The sequence below is a fragment of the Mustela erminea genome, chromosome 1, assembly GCF_009829155.1.
Source record: "Mustela erminea isolate mMusErm1 chromosome 1, mMusErm1.Pri, whole genome shotgun sequence".
NCBI lineage: Eukaryota > Metazoa > Chordata > Mammalia > Carnivora > Mustelidae > Mustela > Mustela erminea.
The window spans coordinates 60,326,090-60,341,694 of NC_045614.1; the positions used below are offsets into that span (position 1 = coordinate 60,326,090).

Genomic DNA, 15,605 nt, shown 5'->3' on the forward strand with positions numbered 1-15,605 from the left:
AGAAACAGAGTCAGCCCCAGAACCATTAACATAGCTTTTATTCTAGAGTACTGAACACTGGAAGGGTCCCAAAGAGAATTCTAACTTGGAGAAGGAGGGTGGAGTGTTTTATGGGCTCTAGCAGGAAGGTATTGGTTAGAATTCTCCTAAACTTAGCAGGAAGAGGGCAGCCCCAGTCCAGCCAGTTTCAGAAATGAGAGCAGGCCATCGTTCTTGAGTGTCAGCAGCTCTTTCAGACAGTATGGACTTTATCAGGAGGGATGAAAGGAACAAGAGCTAAAGTCACATGTAGGAGGGGCTAGGGGCACACTGCAGGGGCAGGGATGTGGGGGAGGCCATGGTGGGCAGGTCTTAAATCCTTGAGAGTGTCTCATGCCATGCTGAGGTTTGGGGGAATTGTTTGGCATTGTGCAGGTGGCCTTGGCAAGGGCCACTTATGCAGGGAGGAGATGGATGGCTGTTGAGCACAGAGGAAGGACACAGAGACAGTGGGGATGTGTCTCTTTCATTGTGTTCTGAAGGGGAGGAGGAAATGGGGTACAAGCTAGAGGGTGGCTTGAGGGAGATTCTAGAACAAGGTCCTGTTGTCACCAGATGATCCTGGAGAGGTAAAGGGGAGAAACTGAAAAGGCAGGAGAGAGGAGACCTTTGTGAGCCCTGGTCCTTGCAAGGGCTGAGGTGGGCTCTGGAGCACAGACGAGAAGCTGGTGCTCCTCATGTCCTTCACTCTGTGTTTCCTCTGCTATGTGATGGGGGTAATAGTAATAGACCTTATTGAGACTTGCGAGGCTAAGAGAGATGTGAAGGACCACTGCATTGGTCATGGGGAGCTGTGTCTATTATTATTATTTATTATTTATTTTTTTTTAAGAAATTATGGATCTGGTACTTCAGGGGCTCAGGGACCACCCTGCCCTGCTCTACTAATTGTCCTTCCTTCCTAGGTTTCCAGGGGAGCCACATAGCAGAGCAGAATGGGGACTTGAGACCCTATTGACAGTTTTTTATGTGGTTCCCAGTGATGGTCGTACTGGGGCTGTTCCTTCCTCTGTTACCTGCTTCCGTGCTATCACCAGGCCTCCCATGGAAGCCTGGCTCACTTTACCAGGACTGCTGTACAGACTGTGATGAATTTAAAGAGAGTGGTTGGTTTGCCTCAAGGGTTCAGGCTTTGAGGGTTTAGAGCAAGAAAGCCACTGGGAAAGTAGAACAGGGGTCTTAGTCCTAACGAATGACCTGGGTCTGGACCAGCCGGGTGAGGGTGGCTCCTTTCGGCGGCAGGGGATCAGGATGGGGGGGGGGTCAGGGTGGGCCCTGTAACCTGCTGTGGCAAGAGGAGCAGACCTTTCCCATCCCACTGCTGGGCTGCTACAAAGCCTTTAGGAAGACGGAGTCATGCTGCAATAAGTTGTTTCCATTGTTTGTTTGTTTGTTTGTTGTGGGTTCTTGCCTTTTTGAGCTGAGCAAAGCCTGCCTTGGCCCAAGTTCTGTAGGCTTGTGTGTGTGTGTGGAAGGTTTCTACCTTCTAAAGTGTCCCTGAAGACGTGAGGTGAGGCCTCCCCTGTGCCCTGTTTACTCACTGCTCACTCAGACTGTCCTCACAGGCCCAGTGTCTCTGCTGACTTTAAGAAACCTGCTGCACGCAGTGCTGAGGCCCTGTCCCCCTGGTAATGGTGTCCTTGGGCTGCTTATGGCTACAGGTTAAAACATCGACTTGTCCCTGCTGAGTTCTTCCATCCGCTCTTCCTGCCTATAAAATCCTGTGGAAAAGGCTTTACCAGCACCTGGGTGGACTATCAAGGATGACATGAGAAGCCATGAAAATTACATCCATTATACATGGACAAGTATATACATTTTATTAAATAAAACAAGCCAGGATCTATAACCTTGACTAAAAAAAATAGCATGCATGAGTTTGTGTGTATGTTTGTGTACTTTGGAAAGATACACACTAGATTTAGTGTTAGTTATGGGGGGGGCAGTAAAATTGTTGATTTAAATTTCCATATTTATACCTTTTTTGTGATTTCTAAATTGCATTTCTTAAGAACACGTTAGTTTTGTATTAAAAAACAATGAGGCGATTTTTATTTTGGAGCAGAATAGGTGGATTGTGGCGGTCATATCGTCAGATTGGACACAGCAGTAAAGTGAGTTGGTCCCACAGCCTGGCTGAACATGAGTACACTAATGTCGGGCTGATGAAACCAGACATGAATAAATGAGAGCATGACTTTACTGATCTAAATTGCCAAGTAATCAGACACTATTGTTTAGGACTGTGTTCCTAGGCACTCCTGTTTAGGACGACACTCATAGTTGGTAACACTAAGGAAGAAATGAAACGGCAGCTGAGGAGTGGTTCTCTCCAGTTTGGACAGTGGTCATCTGTGATAAGGAATAGAAGCTGTTACTGGACAGGGGCTCAGAGAGTTTGGGAAGCTGTAATCTGCCTCTTGACCTTATTCCATAAATAATTCATGAATATTTTTTACGGACATCCAAATCACGTACCATAAAATTCACCCCTTCAAAATGTATAATTCAGGAGAACAGAAATACATGTTCATACAAAGACTTGCATACATATGTTCATAGCAGTATTATTTGTAAAAGCCAACAAGTAAAAAAAAAGTTCAGGGGCGCCTGGGTGGCTCAGTGGGTTAAAGCCTCTGCCTTCGGCTCAGGTCATCATCCCAGGGTCCTGGGATCAAGCCCCGCGTCCGGTTCTCTGCTCAGCGGGGAGCCTGCATCCTTCTTTCTCTCTGCCTGCCTCTCTGCCTACTTGTGATCTCTGTCTGTCAAATAAATCAATAAAATCTTAAAAAAAAAAAAGTTCAAATGTCCATCACCTAATGAATAGGCAAACACAATGTGGTCTGTTCATACAGTGGAATATATTTCACTGGTATATGAAACTTTGTTCCTATATATAGCTCTGTGCTCTCCTACTTTGTGCTCCTACTGTCATACAAATTACATATTTAGTTACCGTGTACCCATATGTAGTGATTTGTCATTATTGAGTTATGCAGTTGTCTTTGAATTAGATGAGAGAAAAAAAAGTTACTAATAAAATCGCAGAGAGAGTCAGTTATCATATGGTTTCACTTATTTGTGGAGCATAACAAATAGCATGGAGGACATGAGGAGATAAGAGAGGAAAAGGGAGTTGGGGGAAATTGGAAGGGGAGGTAAACCATGAGAGACTATGGACTCTGAAAAAGAATCTGAGGGTTTTGAAGGGGTGGGGGGTGGGAGGTCGGGGTACCAGGTGGTAGGTATTATAGAGGGCACGGATTGCATGGAGCACTGGGTGTGGTGCAAAAATAATGAATACTGTTATGCTGAAAATAAAAAATAAATTTTAAAAATGCATTTATGCTGTTTTTTATATTTGCCTATGTAGTTACCTTTACTCACACTCTTTATTTCTTTATGTGGATGCAAACTGCTATCTGGGTCCTTTCCTTCAGCTTGAAGGGCTTTTGATTCTGAAGGGGAGATATGCTATTGGCAAATTCTCCTGGTTTTTGTTCACTTGCAAATCTATTACTCTGCTCCTTCCAGAACTCTTGGCTGGCAGTCTTATTCTTTTTTTTTTTTTTTTTAAGATTTTATTTATTTATCGGGGGGGGGGGGAGAGGGAGCACAGGCAGACAGAATGGCAGGCAGAGGCAGAGGGAGAAGCAGGCTCCCTGCCGAGCAAGGAGCCCGATGTGGGACTCGATCCCAGGTCACTGGGATCATGACCCGAGCCGAAGGCAGCTGCTTAACCAACTGAGCCACCCAGGCGTCCCGGCAGTCTTCTTCTTTAAGCACTTTGAGTATGTCATCCTGCTCCCTCTGGCCTCCACGGTTTCTGATGAGAAGGAAGCTGTTAATCTTCTTGAGGAGTCCTGGTCCATGAAGAGTGACTCCTCCCTGCTTTTAAGATTCTCTGTGTTTGACTGTTTGATTATGGTGTGCCTTGGCATGGATTTCTAAATTTATTCTACTTGGAATTTGTTGAGCTTCTTGACTATGGAAATTTTTCTGATCATGTTTGGAAAGGTTTGGCCCCTTCTGTCTTCAGATATTCTTTTGGACCCCTTTACTCTCCCTTATCCCTTTCTGAGACTCCTGTTAGGCAAATGTTGGTTTGCTTGATGACGTCCCACAGGCCTCTGAGGATTTGTTCTTTTTTCTTCATCCTGTTTATTTCTGTTCTTCAGATTGGATAATCCATGTTGATTTATCTTTCTGTTCAGTGGTTTCTTATTCTCCCTGCTCAGATCAGCTGTTGTGCTCCTTGAGGGAATTTTACAGTTTGGCTGTTAAATTTTACAACTCCAGAATTTCTATTTGGTTCTTTTAAAACGTTTTTATCTCTTTATTGATATTCTCTATTTGGTTAGACTTCTTTTCATACTTTCTTTGGTTCTTCAGGCATGGTTCCTTAAATTCTTTGTACATATTAAAAATAGCCAGTTTAAAGTTTTTGTCTAGTTAGTCCAGTGTCTGGGCTGCCTCAAGATATTTTTTTATTAATTGCTTTCTTCCCTGTGCATAGGTCATAGTATCATGTTTTCTTGCATGTCTCCTATTTTTTTGTTGAAAGCTGGACATTTAAAATTCTGTAACGTGGGGCGCCTGGTTGGCTCAGTTGGTTAAATGTCCAACTCTTGGTTTCATGATCTCAGGGTCCTCGGATTGAGCTCCACATTGGCCTCTTTGCTCAGTGGAAAGCCTACTTCTCCCTCTTCCTCTGCCTGCTGCTCCTCCTACTTGAGCGCGCGCGCGCTCTCTCTCTCTCTCTGAGTGTATGTGTGTCAAATAAATAAATAAAATCTTTTATAAAAATTTCATAATGTGACAACTCTAGAAATTAGATTCTCCCCTCTGCTCAAGGTTTCTTAGTGACTTTAATGAGTGACTTCTTTAGTTTGTATTCTGTGTTGTACAGGGCCACTGAAGTCTCTGCTTGTGGTCAGGTAATGCTTGGCTAGAGATCTCTTTGAATGCCCTATGTGGAACTGCTGAACCTCCCCGTCTTTGCCTGGAGGCTCTGTGTGCAGGTTGGGGCACATCTTCAGCACAGGGCCTGGGAGGGGACAGCTCTGCCTCAGCCCTCACTTTCTGCTCCTGCAGAGCCTCCAGAGCAGCTGGAGGGTAGAGCTTCAGGCCTTTTCAGCTATTTCCTGAGCAGATGCCCAGCTCAGTAAGAGTGGCCTTCTAGATCCCAGGAAGTTTTAGAAACTTTGCAGAATTTTCACAGACATCTCAGCAGCTTTTCCTTTTAGGCTTTTTGGTTGGTGTATTATTTACCCCAGCTATTACCCACTACCTCAGGCAGCTGTGGAGTGCCTGTAATTGTTTTCAAGAAATGTCTCCCAGGGAAGGGGCTTTTTACACTGAGTAAATTATGAGTCCAGTGAAATACAGATAGTTTGTAAGTGGCAGTTTCCAGTGAACCACCTGCTAGGTCAAAGGAGGACAATTTTTTGAGAATGAGGCTTTGAAAGATCTTGAGCCCATTCTGTTCTCTCTGGGCTGTTGGTTTTTAAGGCTGCTGCAGAACCAGAGAGCAGGGGGTGGGACAAAGGCACAGTTAAAACATCATGAATACCCATGTTGCTGTTCTTGCTAAAGATTCAGCAATTTTTTCTTGAATAGATACTCCTTGCATTGCTGCAAGCCTTTGATTAATTTCCAGAGTTCTGAAAAAGTGGATTTTGACAGTTTTTGCTAGCTTTCTTGTTCTTTTATGGAGGAGAGAATTTTCAGTTCCCTATATCACCAGTTTTACTGACTCTAATTCATAAATACTTAGTGCTATCTTTTATAATGTTTTTTTCCCCCTCAAACATATGCATATTAAATTAAAAAAAAAAACTTTAAATTGGGGTTGCAGGAGACCATGTGGAGCAGTCGCTGAGTGAGGGGCTGCTGGACAGAAGGGCTTGAGGGCTTACCGGGCGTCAGCCCCAGAGGGGTCAGGAACTCTATCAAACAGTTCCTGTTGCTTTGTGTCTTCCAGGTTACGGCTGCCAGGGGCTCAGTTCCGCTCACATGGATGGGACAGAGACCCGGCAGCGTCGGCCAGAGGAGCTGGTTCTGCCACACACCCTCAGTCCTGGAAGACTCCCTGCAGCCTCAGAAGATGGACCTCTGAGTGTGCCTGAGAGCCAAAGGGCAGTCTCTAAACCACTGGGGGCTGAGCTCAGCAGGGAGACTGCCTTATCCATTGGCCTTCAGGTGATAGTCCCCTTCATGTTTGCTGGACTGGGACTCTCCGGGGCTGGTGTACTTTTGAACTATTTCCAGGTAAGAGGGAACAAAATGGTAATAGTGCTGTTGGTGGCATTGTTGAATGTCGTCCCTAAAGTTGAGTCCAGCTTGAGGGACAAGGGGCAGGGCCTTCTATTCTCAAATACCATTTTTTCTACAAATTTCACAGGATTCTTTTAGTTACTGGTGATGGAGACTAAATTTAACTCAGGTTAAGCCTAAAAGAGACAATTTATTAACCCCTGTAATTGGAATATCTAAAGGGTCATGCCGCTTTTCTAACAGCACACGGGAGAAGAATGAGGCACAAACAAGTCAGCTCTAAGAGAGAGGGAGCAGGGCATGATAGCTGGAAGGGCTGTCTTCCCAAACAACTCCTCAGTCCCTCATTTATTAGATACATGATAGCAACAAAGGAGAAGGAAAGGTTATATACAATAGCGAGTCATATATAATGGTCACAAGTCTTAGGGGTAAAGGAGGTAAACAAGTAGAGGAGTAAGGTGTGTCTGGTCCGGCAGCAAGGATTTGTAGTTTTGCAAGCACACTTAAAGGGATTACCTTAACAGCAGGCTTTCTCTGAGGCAGGGGAGACAACAAAAAAGGGAAGCAGGCAGTGTTCCACCCTGAGCAAGCCTGGCATCCCCAGCTGCTCAGCTTCAAGGACATGTATCATCCCTTCCACCAGAGGCCTGCTACTAGTACCTGTTTTTCTCAAGGTCTTCTTTAAGCATGCTTGCATCACCAGTACAACTCCTCATTAGTTAAAGTTATATTTTAAGCAGTATATTATTCTGAGGGACAGTTACAGAGTTAGATTTTAGCCTCAGCACGATCCAGGTGCTTAAATTATATCATTATGCTGGCTTTTTCTCTGTCACCCAACTACGTTTTATTTTCAGGCAGAATTCTGTACCTAGAGGTGAGGATGGCCCTTGGCAGTTAATCCTTGGTATATGTGTTATTAGAAAAAAGAGAGACCTCTTTGTCAATGTCCACATCAGTCTCTGAACATTGATTCTGATGTCAGGTGTCCACTCCTGGTCCAGTCACTGTTCCCTGAGGGAGGACATTCTCTGCTTGGCTAGCCTGACTCTCAAGTATTAATAACTCTTTGAGGGAGGCAGCGTTCTTTGATTTGCAACCCTACTGGAATGCCACATAGTGGGGAACTGGGAGTCACCCATCAGACAAAAAAGTTACCAATGTGCCATGCCTTGCCTGTTCTGCTACTGTCAGAGCGCTTTGTCTGTCCTCCCTGTAAAAGCATAATCCCAAAGAATATTCTAAGTAACGACTGGTCAGATCTCTCCTATCAGGAGAACAAGGATCGTCTAGAGTGGGGCAGACTGAGAGAAGCAGGGCTGCCCTGTCTGACAGCTCCCAGCCTGTGCCTCACTCAGCACTCCGGGGGCTCTGGGAAGGGGTGGTAGCGGTGGAGGGGTCTCTGTGTCTGGGAACTTGGGCCCTGCCCCTCACTCATTCGAGTCCCAGTTCTGCCATGTAGCTATAAGGCTGGTGGTTTAAAATTATTTTTAAACCAACACTAAAATCAGATTTCATATAAAAGTCTGAATTTCTGTTTTCTATTGAAAACCTGGCAACTCTTAACAATGTTGGATCCATATTCTCTTAGGGCTGCAGTCAGTGGTTGCTGTCCCCTCCAGGTGGCTGTATTCTCTGGTTTGCCACAGTGCCCACCACTCCCTCTTGTGACCCCATCCTACTTCACTCCATGATCTGCCTGGCCCTGCCCCAGTCTGGGGTTCTCAAAGACCCTTCCAATACCCTGCTGTCTAGTTTTTCATAACATCACAACACCAATGACCAGCTCCACTCCAAAGATCCACTTCGAACTTGTCAGGCCCCAGGATGAGCTTCTCTTACCCTGGAGTCCCTATCCAGTCGGATTCAGCCCCATTCCCCATGTTTTGTCTCTCTCTGACCTCCAGACCCCTCAGCTCTCTCCTTTCTCCCAGTGACCTGGTACCCTCTGGCCCTACATCTTTCCTTAATCCAGGGTCGGTTAGTATTGCCATAACCTCTGGAGCACCTCAGTGCCTGGCTTCCATAACCCAGAGATTTCCTCTCCACCCCACTCCTGCCACCTGCCACTGCCTCATCACTGGCTTCATTACTTTGGGTCCTCCTCCCTACATTCCATGCTCTATACCAGCGATATTCAGAGTGTGTTGTATCGAGGGTACCTGCCAATGTGATGTCACTGAGCGTGTATCCCACACACTCAAATGCATGCACACTTCACACATACATATTTATAGAGCCGTTCATAGACCTCAGCTGCCTGTACATATACACATTGGTTCTACAGACACACACACACAAATTTATAAATTACATAGGGAGAGGCAGTATCATAGTCAATTGAACTGCTTAAGAGCCCAGACTCTGGAGCTACTCTAACTGGATTTGAGTCCAACCTTTGTTGCTTACACAAGTTGCTCTTTGTTCCCTGTTTGCTTTTCTGTAAATTAGAGTTGACCCCACAAGGTTGTTGAGAGGACTCTGAAGTGCTGGTCACAGTGCCAGGCATTAGAAAGCACCTAGTGAAAGTTAACTGCTGTTGTTGCTGTTGTCACTGATAATCTGTCTCATGCAGTTCTGGGCCAGTTTCCAAGAACTTACATAAAATTTGCAACTCCTGGGTGGCTCAGTGGGTTAAGCCGCTGCCTTCAGCTCGGGTCATGATCTCAGGGTCCTGGGATCGAGTCCCACATCGGGCTTTCTGCTCAGCAGGGAGCCTGCTTCCCTCTCTCTCTCTCTGCCTGCCTCTCTGTCTACTTGTGATCTCTCTCTGTCAAATAAATAAATAAAATCTTAAAAAAAAAATTTAAAATTTGCAACTCAAGAGGATAAAGATTAGGCAGAAATATCCATTCTGGAGTTTCTTTCACGTATTCATTAGACCCACAAAAGGGTCATGGACCAGCTGCCATGTCAGGGGGACCTCCATGATGCAGATCTGAATTTTAAAATCCGTGTTGGTTAACTGTGAAATAAAATACAGACTCCACAAACTGGTATCCAGGCATCCTTGGTTTGTTCCCCTTGGCTGAATCAATTAGAATGGTTTCAGCCACAAATATCAGAAAGTGCACCTAGAATGGATTAAATAAGAAGGAAATATGTCATGTCCCAAAGTGGAATTTCCAAGATAGGGTAATTCTGGGTTTGGGAAGTGTTATCATCACCAGCCAATGATGCCTCCAAGGAAACAGGACCTTTCCAAGTTCCTGCCAGACAGCACCCAAAGTTGGCTTTGTCCTACAGCCAGCCACATCACATTCAGAGGGAGAAGAATGGGTTATGTGTTCTGGTTCCTCCTTCTTAAGCGCAGGGAACCATTCCTAGGTGCTCCCAACAGAATTCCCCAACTTCTTATTGGCAGATTTGAGGCACATCCCACTTTGGCACCAAAAATTGGCAAAGGGAATGCAATGACCTTGATTGGTTTGGTCTGCTTGAAGTGAGAAGTGTAGGTCCCCTGCACTGTGGGGGAGGAAGATGGGTTCCTGTGTACAGTTGGAATCTGTGGGGAAGGTTGGAAAATCTTGACATTTCCTAGACACCTGAGTAAATGAGTAGGATAAATTGTTGCAAGTAGAAGTTTCTGGGTCAAAAGGTGCATGCATTTGTCCATGACTTGCACAGATATCCCCAAATCGCTGGCTCAGGGCGGCTGAGGCTCCAGGCCTGCAGCTCTGTGGTGCTGGCTAAATTTAGTCTCAGCTGCATGGTAGCCTCCAGCCTTACTGAGACTGTCCCCTTCCTGTGCCTGCCCTCCCACCAACCCCAGGTGAAAAGGTCTCCCACCATCCTTCCTGCCCTGTTTCATATAGGCAGTCTTTCATGGAGCCTTTCCTGAGGCGCCGGTCCCTCTGATGTTTCACCTTTACAGACGATGGGATATTTGCCATTTCCTTTTATCTTGTACATTAATCTGGTGTCTCCTTGGTTTGAATGTGAACTCCCTGAAAATAGAGGCTACACCTTTTTTTTTTTTTATTTTATTTTTGTAGAAAAAGTAAAATATCCATGTGGTTCAGGGTTCAAAAGTTTCACCAGTGTGAGACTAGGCTCCCCAGTCTATACAGAGGGAACCAGTGAGCCCCAGTTGGCTATGTCTTCTCCTAAAGATGAACAAGTATCTATATCTGTTCATTGCTTCTGTATATTTTTCTCTTTTTTCAAGTTTTAGCATATGCAAACTATTGAGTATCTTGCTTTTTTCTCTGTACAGTATGTACAATATTCTCTGTATAGTATATTCACTACAAAATATATTCCCTTTACAATATTATTTATAGGTATATTAAGAGTTTACTTTTTTAAATGGATATTTAGTGTTCCATTATACAAATACACCAGAATTTATTTAGCCATTTCCCTTCTGATGTACTTTTCAATTTAATTTAATAGTTTGCTAGGGCTACCATAACAGAGTACCACAGACTAGGTGGCTGAAATGTCAGAGACTTTTTTCTCACAATTCTGGAGACTGGAAGTTCAAAATCAAGGTGCCCTCAGGGTTGATTTCTCTCAAGGCCCCTCTCCTTAGTGTGCAGATGGCCACCTTCTCCCTGTGACCTCACATGGTCATCCCTCTATGCATGTCTGCATTCAAATTGTCCTTTTCTTGTAAGGACACCAGTCTTATTGGATTAAGACCCACCCTTATAACCTCATTTTAATTTAATACCTTTTTAAAGGCCCAATTTTTTGGCACCAAATGCAGTGATATTCTGAAGTATGGGCTGCTTCTGAAGTATGGGTTGCGGCAGGAAAGGGCGGGGAAGGTTTAGAACTTCAGTTTGGGGGAGGGGACACGATTCGGCTCATAACAACAACTTAAAATGGTATTACTAACAAAAGCTGCAGTGAATCATCTTGACATTTCCTAGACACCTGAGTAAATGAGTAGGATAAATTGTTGCAAGTAGAAGTTTCTGGGTCAAAAGGTGCATGCATTTGTCCATGACTTGCACAGATATCCCCAAATCACTTGCCCTCGGGGTGGCACCCGATCAACAAAACTAGAAGCTGGTTCTCTGAAAGAATTAATAAGATCAATAAACCTTTGGCCAGACTCATCCAAAGGAAGAGGAAAAGGACCCAAATCAATAGAATCGTGAATGAAAGGGAAGAGATCATGACTAACACCAAGGAAATAGAAACAGTCATCAGAAATTATTACCAGCAACTATATGCCAACAAATTAAGCAACATGGAAGAAATGGATGCCTTCCTGGAAACTTATAAACTACCAAGACAATCTGAATAGACCTGTAACCAGCAAGGAAATTGAAACAGTAATCAAAAACCTCCCAAAACATGAGTCCAGGGCCAGGTGGCTTCCCAGGGGAATTCTACCAAATATTTAAAGAAGAAATTATATCTATTCTATTGAAGCTGTTCCAAAAAATAGAGATGGAAGGAAAAGTTCCAAACTCAGTCTGTGAGGCCAGCATTACCGTGAGTCCCAGACCAGGCAAAGACCCCATCAAAAAGGAGAATTTCAGACCAATATCCCTGATGAATATGGATGCAAAAATTCTCAAAAAAATACTAAGCAATAGGATCCAACAGTACATTAAAAGGATTATTCACCACAACCAAGTGGGATTTATTCCTGGGGTGCAAGTTTTAAAATCCACAAATCAATCAACGTGATAGAGCCCATTAATAAAAGGCAAGAACCATATGATATTCTCAATTGATGCAGAAAAAGCATTTGACAAAGTACAGCATCTTTTCCTGATTAAAACTCTTCAGAGTATACACGGAACATTGTTCAATATTCCTTCACTACCAAATGAAAAATCCCTGTTTCCCAGCACGTGGCAACATGATTTATTATCAAATCCTTTGATCTTTAACAATCCGATAGATGGAAAATTGCATTGCATTGTACACTGTCTTAGTTTCTATTACTATGTAACACATCATCATAAAATCTAGCAGCTTAAAATGGCACTCACGTATTACCTTATGGGTGCTGTGGCCAAGAATCCAGGTTAGTGGATTTCCTGCTGCCAGCCCTCTCAGGAGGCAGCAGTTGAAATTCTAGTGCTCACGTGGTTGTGGGAGGGTTTTTAGCTCCTGGCAGATTGTTGGACGCAGGGTCTCAGTTCCTCACTGCCTATCACCGATAGGCTGCCTTTAGTACTTTCCCTGCTGGACATGTCCCACGTGGCAGCTTCATCAAAGCATGTGGTGCAAGAAGGAAACAGTCTGTTAGCAAGTCACACGAACCATTGTCTTTTGTAACCTCACCACAGAAGAACTTTTCTTCTTTTGGGTAGAAGCAAGTCACTGAGTTCAGCCTATGTTCAAGGGGCGTGGTGGATTACACCGAGAGTCAGTACAGAAGGTAATGGGGGCCATTGTTGAGGTCCCTTGTGGTGTAATTCGCATTTTTTACATTAACAAGTAAAGTTGAATATCTTTGGATATTTGCTTCTCTTCTCTGCCCATATTTGTATGGAGTGGTTATCCTTTTTCTTATTGATACCTGAGGGTTCTTTATAGGTAGGGAAATCGGCTCTTTGTGATATGGATTACAAATATGTTTCTTATTTTTCTATTTCTCTTTTGACTTTGCTTTTGGCCCTGCATACACACACACACACGTGTGTGTGTGTGTGTGTGTGTATAATATAATAAAATTTATATGTGTATGTGTATATGTATATATTTTATATAGTAAAATATGTATATTTTATATGTATATTTTATGTATTTTATATGTATATTTTATGTAGACCAATACTCTTTCTTTTAAGGCTTCAAGCTCATCTTCTTCTTAGAAACAGAAGCTCTCATATAGCTCTCCAGCCCCCTGGGTGCCCACACAGGCCAGCATATATTACAGGGTTTGGGAATGTATTCATATGAAGAAGGGAAAAACCTATTCTTTGTGATGAGTCTGATCTCTTTGCATTACATATAGCATAAATTCTGCAGAGTGGTCAGGAACCTTGGGCTCTGTGGAAGTGGCTGGGGGTAAAGAGGAGGTAGTGTCTGGCAGGGATCCTGCCTTAGCCGAGAAAGCCAGGAGGGCAAGGGCCTAATGGGAGGGGAGAAGCAATAGGGTGGAGAGTTCTAGGAGTGAAGGGATTCAAGCCTGGATTGAATATCACAGGGGCTGAGGCCAGCCTGTTGCCTCCCCCTGGTGAGGGAAGATTTCCATCCTAGGGTTATGGGGTGGCTGAACATATGGCACCCAGCCCTGGACTGTTGAGAAATACTGCAGGTTATTAATCACATGTACTCCTAGTCTGAGAGGGGGAGTGGGTGCTGTGCAGGGCTCTCAGGAGGGAGTTCGTGGGAGCAGAGAAAAGCTATAGAGGCTGTGGGAAGCCCTGGGTGGTATCAAAATGGTGGGGGAGCCCCTGGCTTCTACGGGAGGGCATGACTGGCATGTGCAAAGGGACCTGGCAGGGAAGTAGATAAAGCCCACTATGCGAGGATAAGAAGGAACCATCCCTTTGATAAGAAGAGCTGTGAGAACAGCAGGGTGGGACTTGTAACCACAAGTGCCAGGTCACAGCAGCACATAGTGCTGCTAGTTTGAGGCCTCACAGCACATTGACCCTGTGATGGCTTGACACCAGCTTAAATCCTGGTGACTGGGATTTCTAGGGAGTGGGCAAAGTGCCTCCCAAGCAAGTGAAGTGGCCCCTTGACCTGAAGGGAGAGGGCCCCATGGGGAACTTCTAGGGGCTCCCTATTGCAGCCAATAATGGCAGTGCTTTTATTGGGCCTGTGTTGTGGGTGCAGGGAGCATGTCTCCCCAGGAGCAGGAATCCAGATTAGAATCAGTGCCAGGTTAATCAACCTCCCACCCCCGACTGGGGGCTCATCTGATACCTTGTAGCTTAAATAGGAGTTGTTGGAGAAGAACAGTGTGCCTTTCAATCCCACTGGCTGCTCAGGGTCTGCAGGGGAGTTGGGAGTTTATTGAACCCTTCCTGTGGAGCAAGAATTGTGTGTCCTGTGTATCCAGGAGGGCCTGGCCATGATCTGTAAGTTGGAACAACAAGGAGGACAAGGGGTATCCCAGTGACACCTTGATTGTGGCCTTACTGCCTATGGAGACAGCTGTGACTGACTTTGACTTGTATGTGGGGTGTCTCTGAGGCAAGAGTGCCCCAAGTTCTTCCTTATCCTGAAAGGGACAACTCAGACAGTGCCTCTGGAGTTGGTGAGGGGTGCAGATGGGGACATTTGCTGGCCAGGGCATCCAGTGTTAAATGGCATTCTAAAGTTTGGCCACTTTTGCTGACTGTTGGGTGGGTTGTGTCCTTTATTAGAGACATAAACATTCCACTGAGCTCTGTCATGTAGTACAGTGGTCACACCACCCATAAAGTATACAGACTACATTGCTGTTCACTCAGCTGGTGGTGTGGGGGCTCCCTGCACAGCCAAGGGGACCAGGGGAGGGGCAACCTCCTCTGGTGTGGGTGGCATTTGGCAAGGAACAATAGGGGAGACCTCTTCCTGGAGGTGGCGCATGTCACCAGATTTGACTCTATCCTGCATTGAGGAAGCCTCAATAGCTATGCTTCCCAAGGCTCAATGGGCAGCTGGGTATGGAGGATCACAGGCCAGGGTGTGTGAAAGCCTCTCTTTCCAGGATAGCCCAGTGTGTGGCCAGCAGTTGCCTTTTGGTTGGTGTATAGTGTAGGCAGGGAAGGTATTTTCTTACATCTGACGGCCTTGAGCACTGTGTATCCATATGGATATATAGTCCAGAGACCAGGAAGCATAAGAGGAGGTTGCTAAAGCTTTTTTAGTGAAGAGGTATTTGAAGGCACTGATGGGAATGCCTGTTGACTTTATTTATTTTTTTTTAAAGATTTTATTTATTTGTTAGGGAAAGATAGAACACAGAGGAAGAGGGAGAAATGGATTCCCCGCTGAGCAGAGAGCCTGTTGCAGGGCTCCATCCCAGGACCCCAAGATCATGACCTGAGCCGAAGGCAGATGCTTAACCGACTGAGCCAGCCAGGCACCCCATGCCCGTTGACTTTAATTTGGGCAGATTCAAGGGCCTTTTGTGGGAGGTATCCATTCAAGGTAGGCTTCTTTGCAAAAGAGCAGAAATGGGTATAAGTAAAATGTGTAGATGAGCACTGTGTTGCCTCTGGAATCCAAAAAGGGCTAAAAGATTTTGGGCTGGTATTTCCAGTGTGTGTGCTGAGAGGTCAGTAGCTGTTTTCTGACAGTGTCAAGGATGGAGTTGCTCTGGGTTTACCAAAATAATTTTCATGAATTTGCCAGGGTGGCTGGCTTTGCCCTACCTGTGG

The 15,605-nt window shown here is 45.0% G+C and overlaps 1 protein-coding gene across 5 annotated transcripts in view; it reads left to right on the forward strand.

Annotated features, from left to right (window-relative positions):
* SLC41A3 (solute carrier family 41 member 3) overlaps nt 1-15,605 on the forward strand; it is a 141,307-nt gene that overhangs the window by 10,399 nt on the left and 115,303 nt on the right. For all 5 annotated transcript variants that reach the window (XM_032342880.1, XM_032342972.1, XM_032342629.1 and 2 more), the window contains one exon: nt 6,023-6,309. In XM_032342880.1, the coding sequence (XP_032198771.1) occupies nt 6,023-6,309 (287 nt within the window). The remainder of the gene's footprint in view (nt 1-6,022; nt 6,310-15,605) is intronic.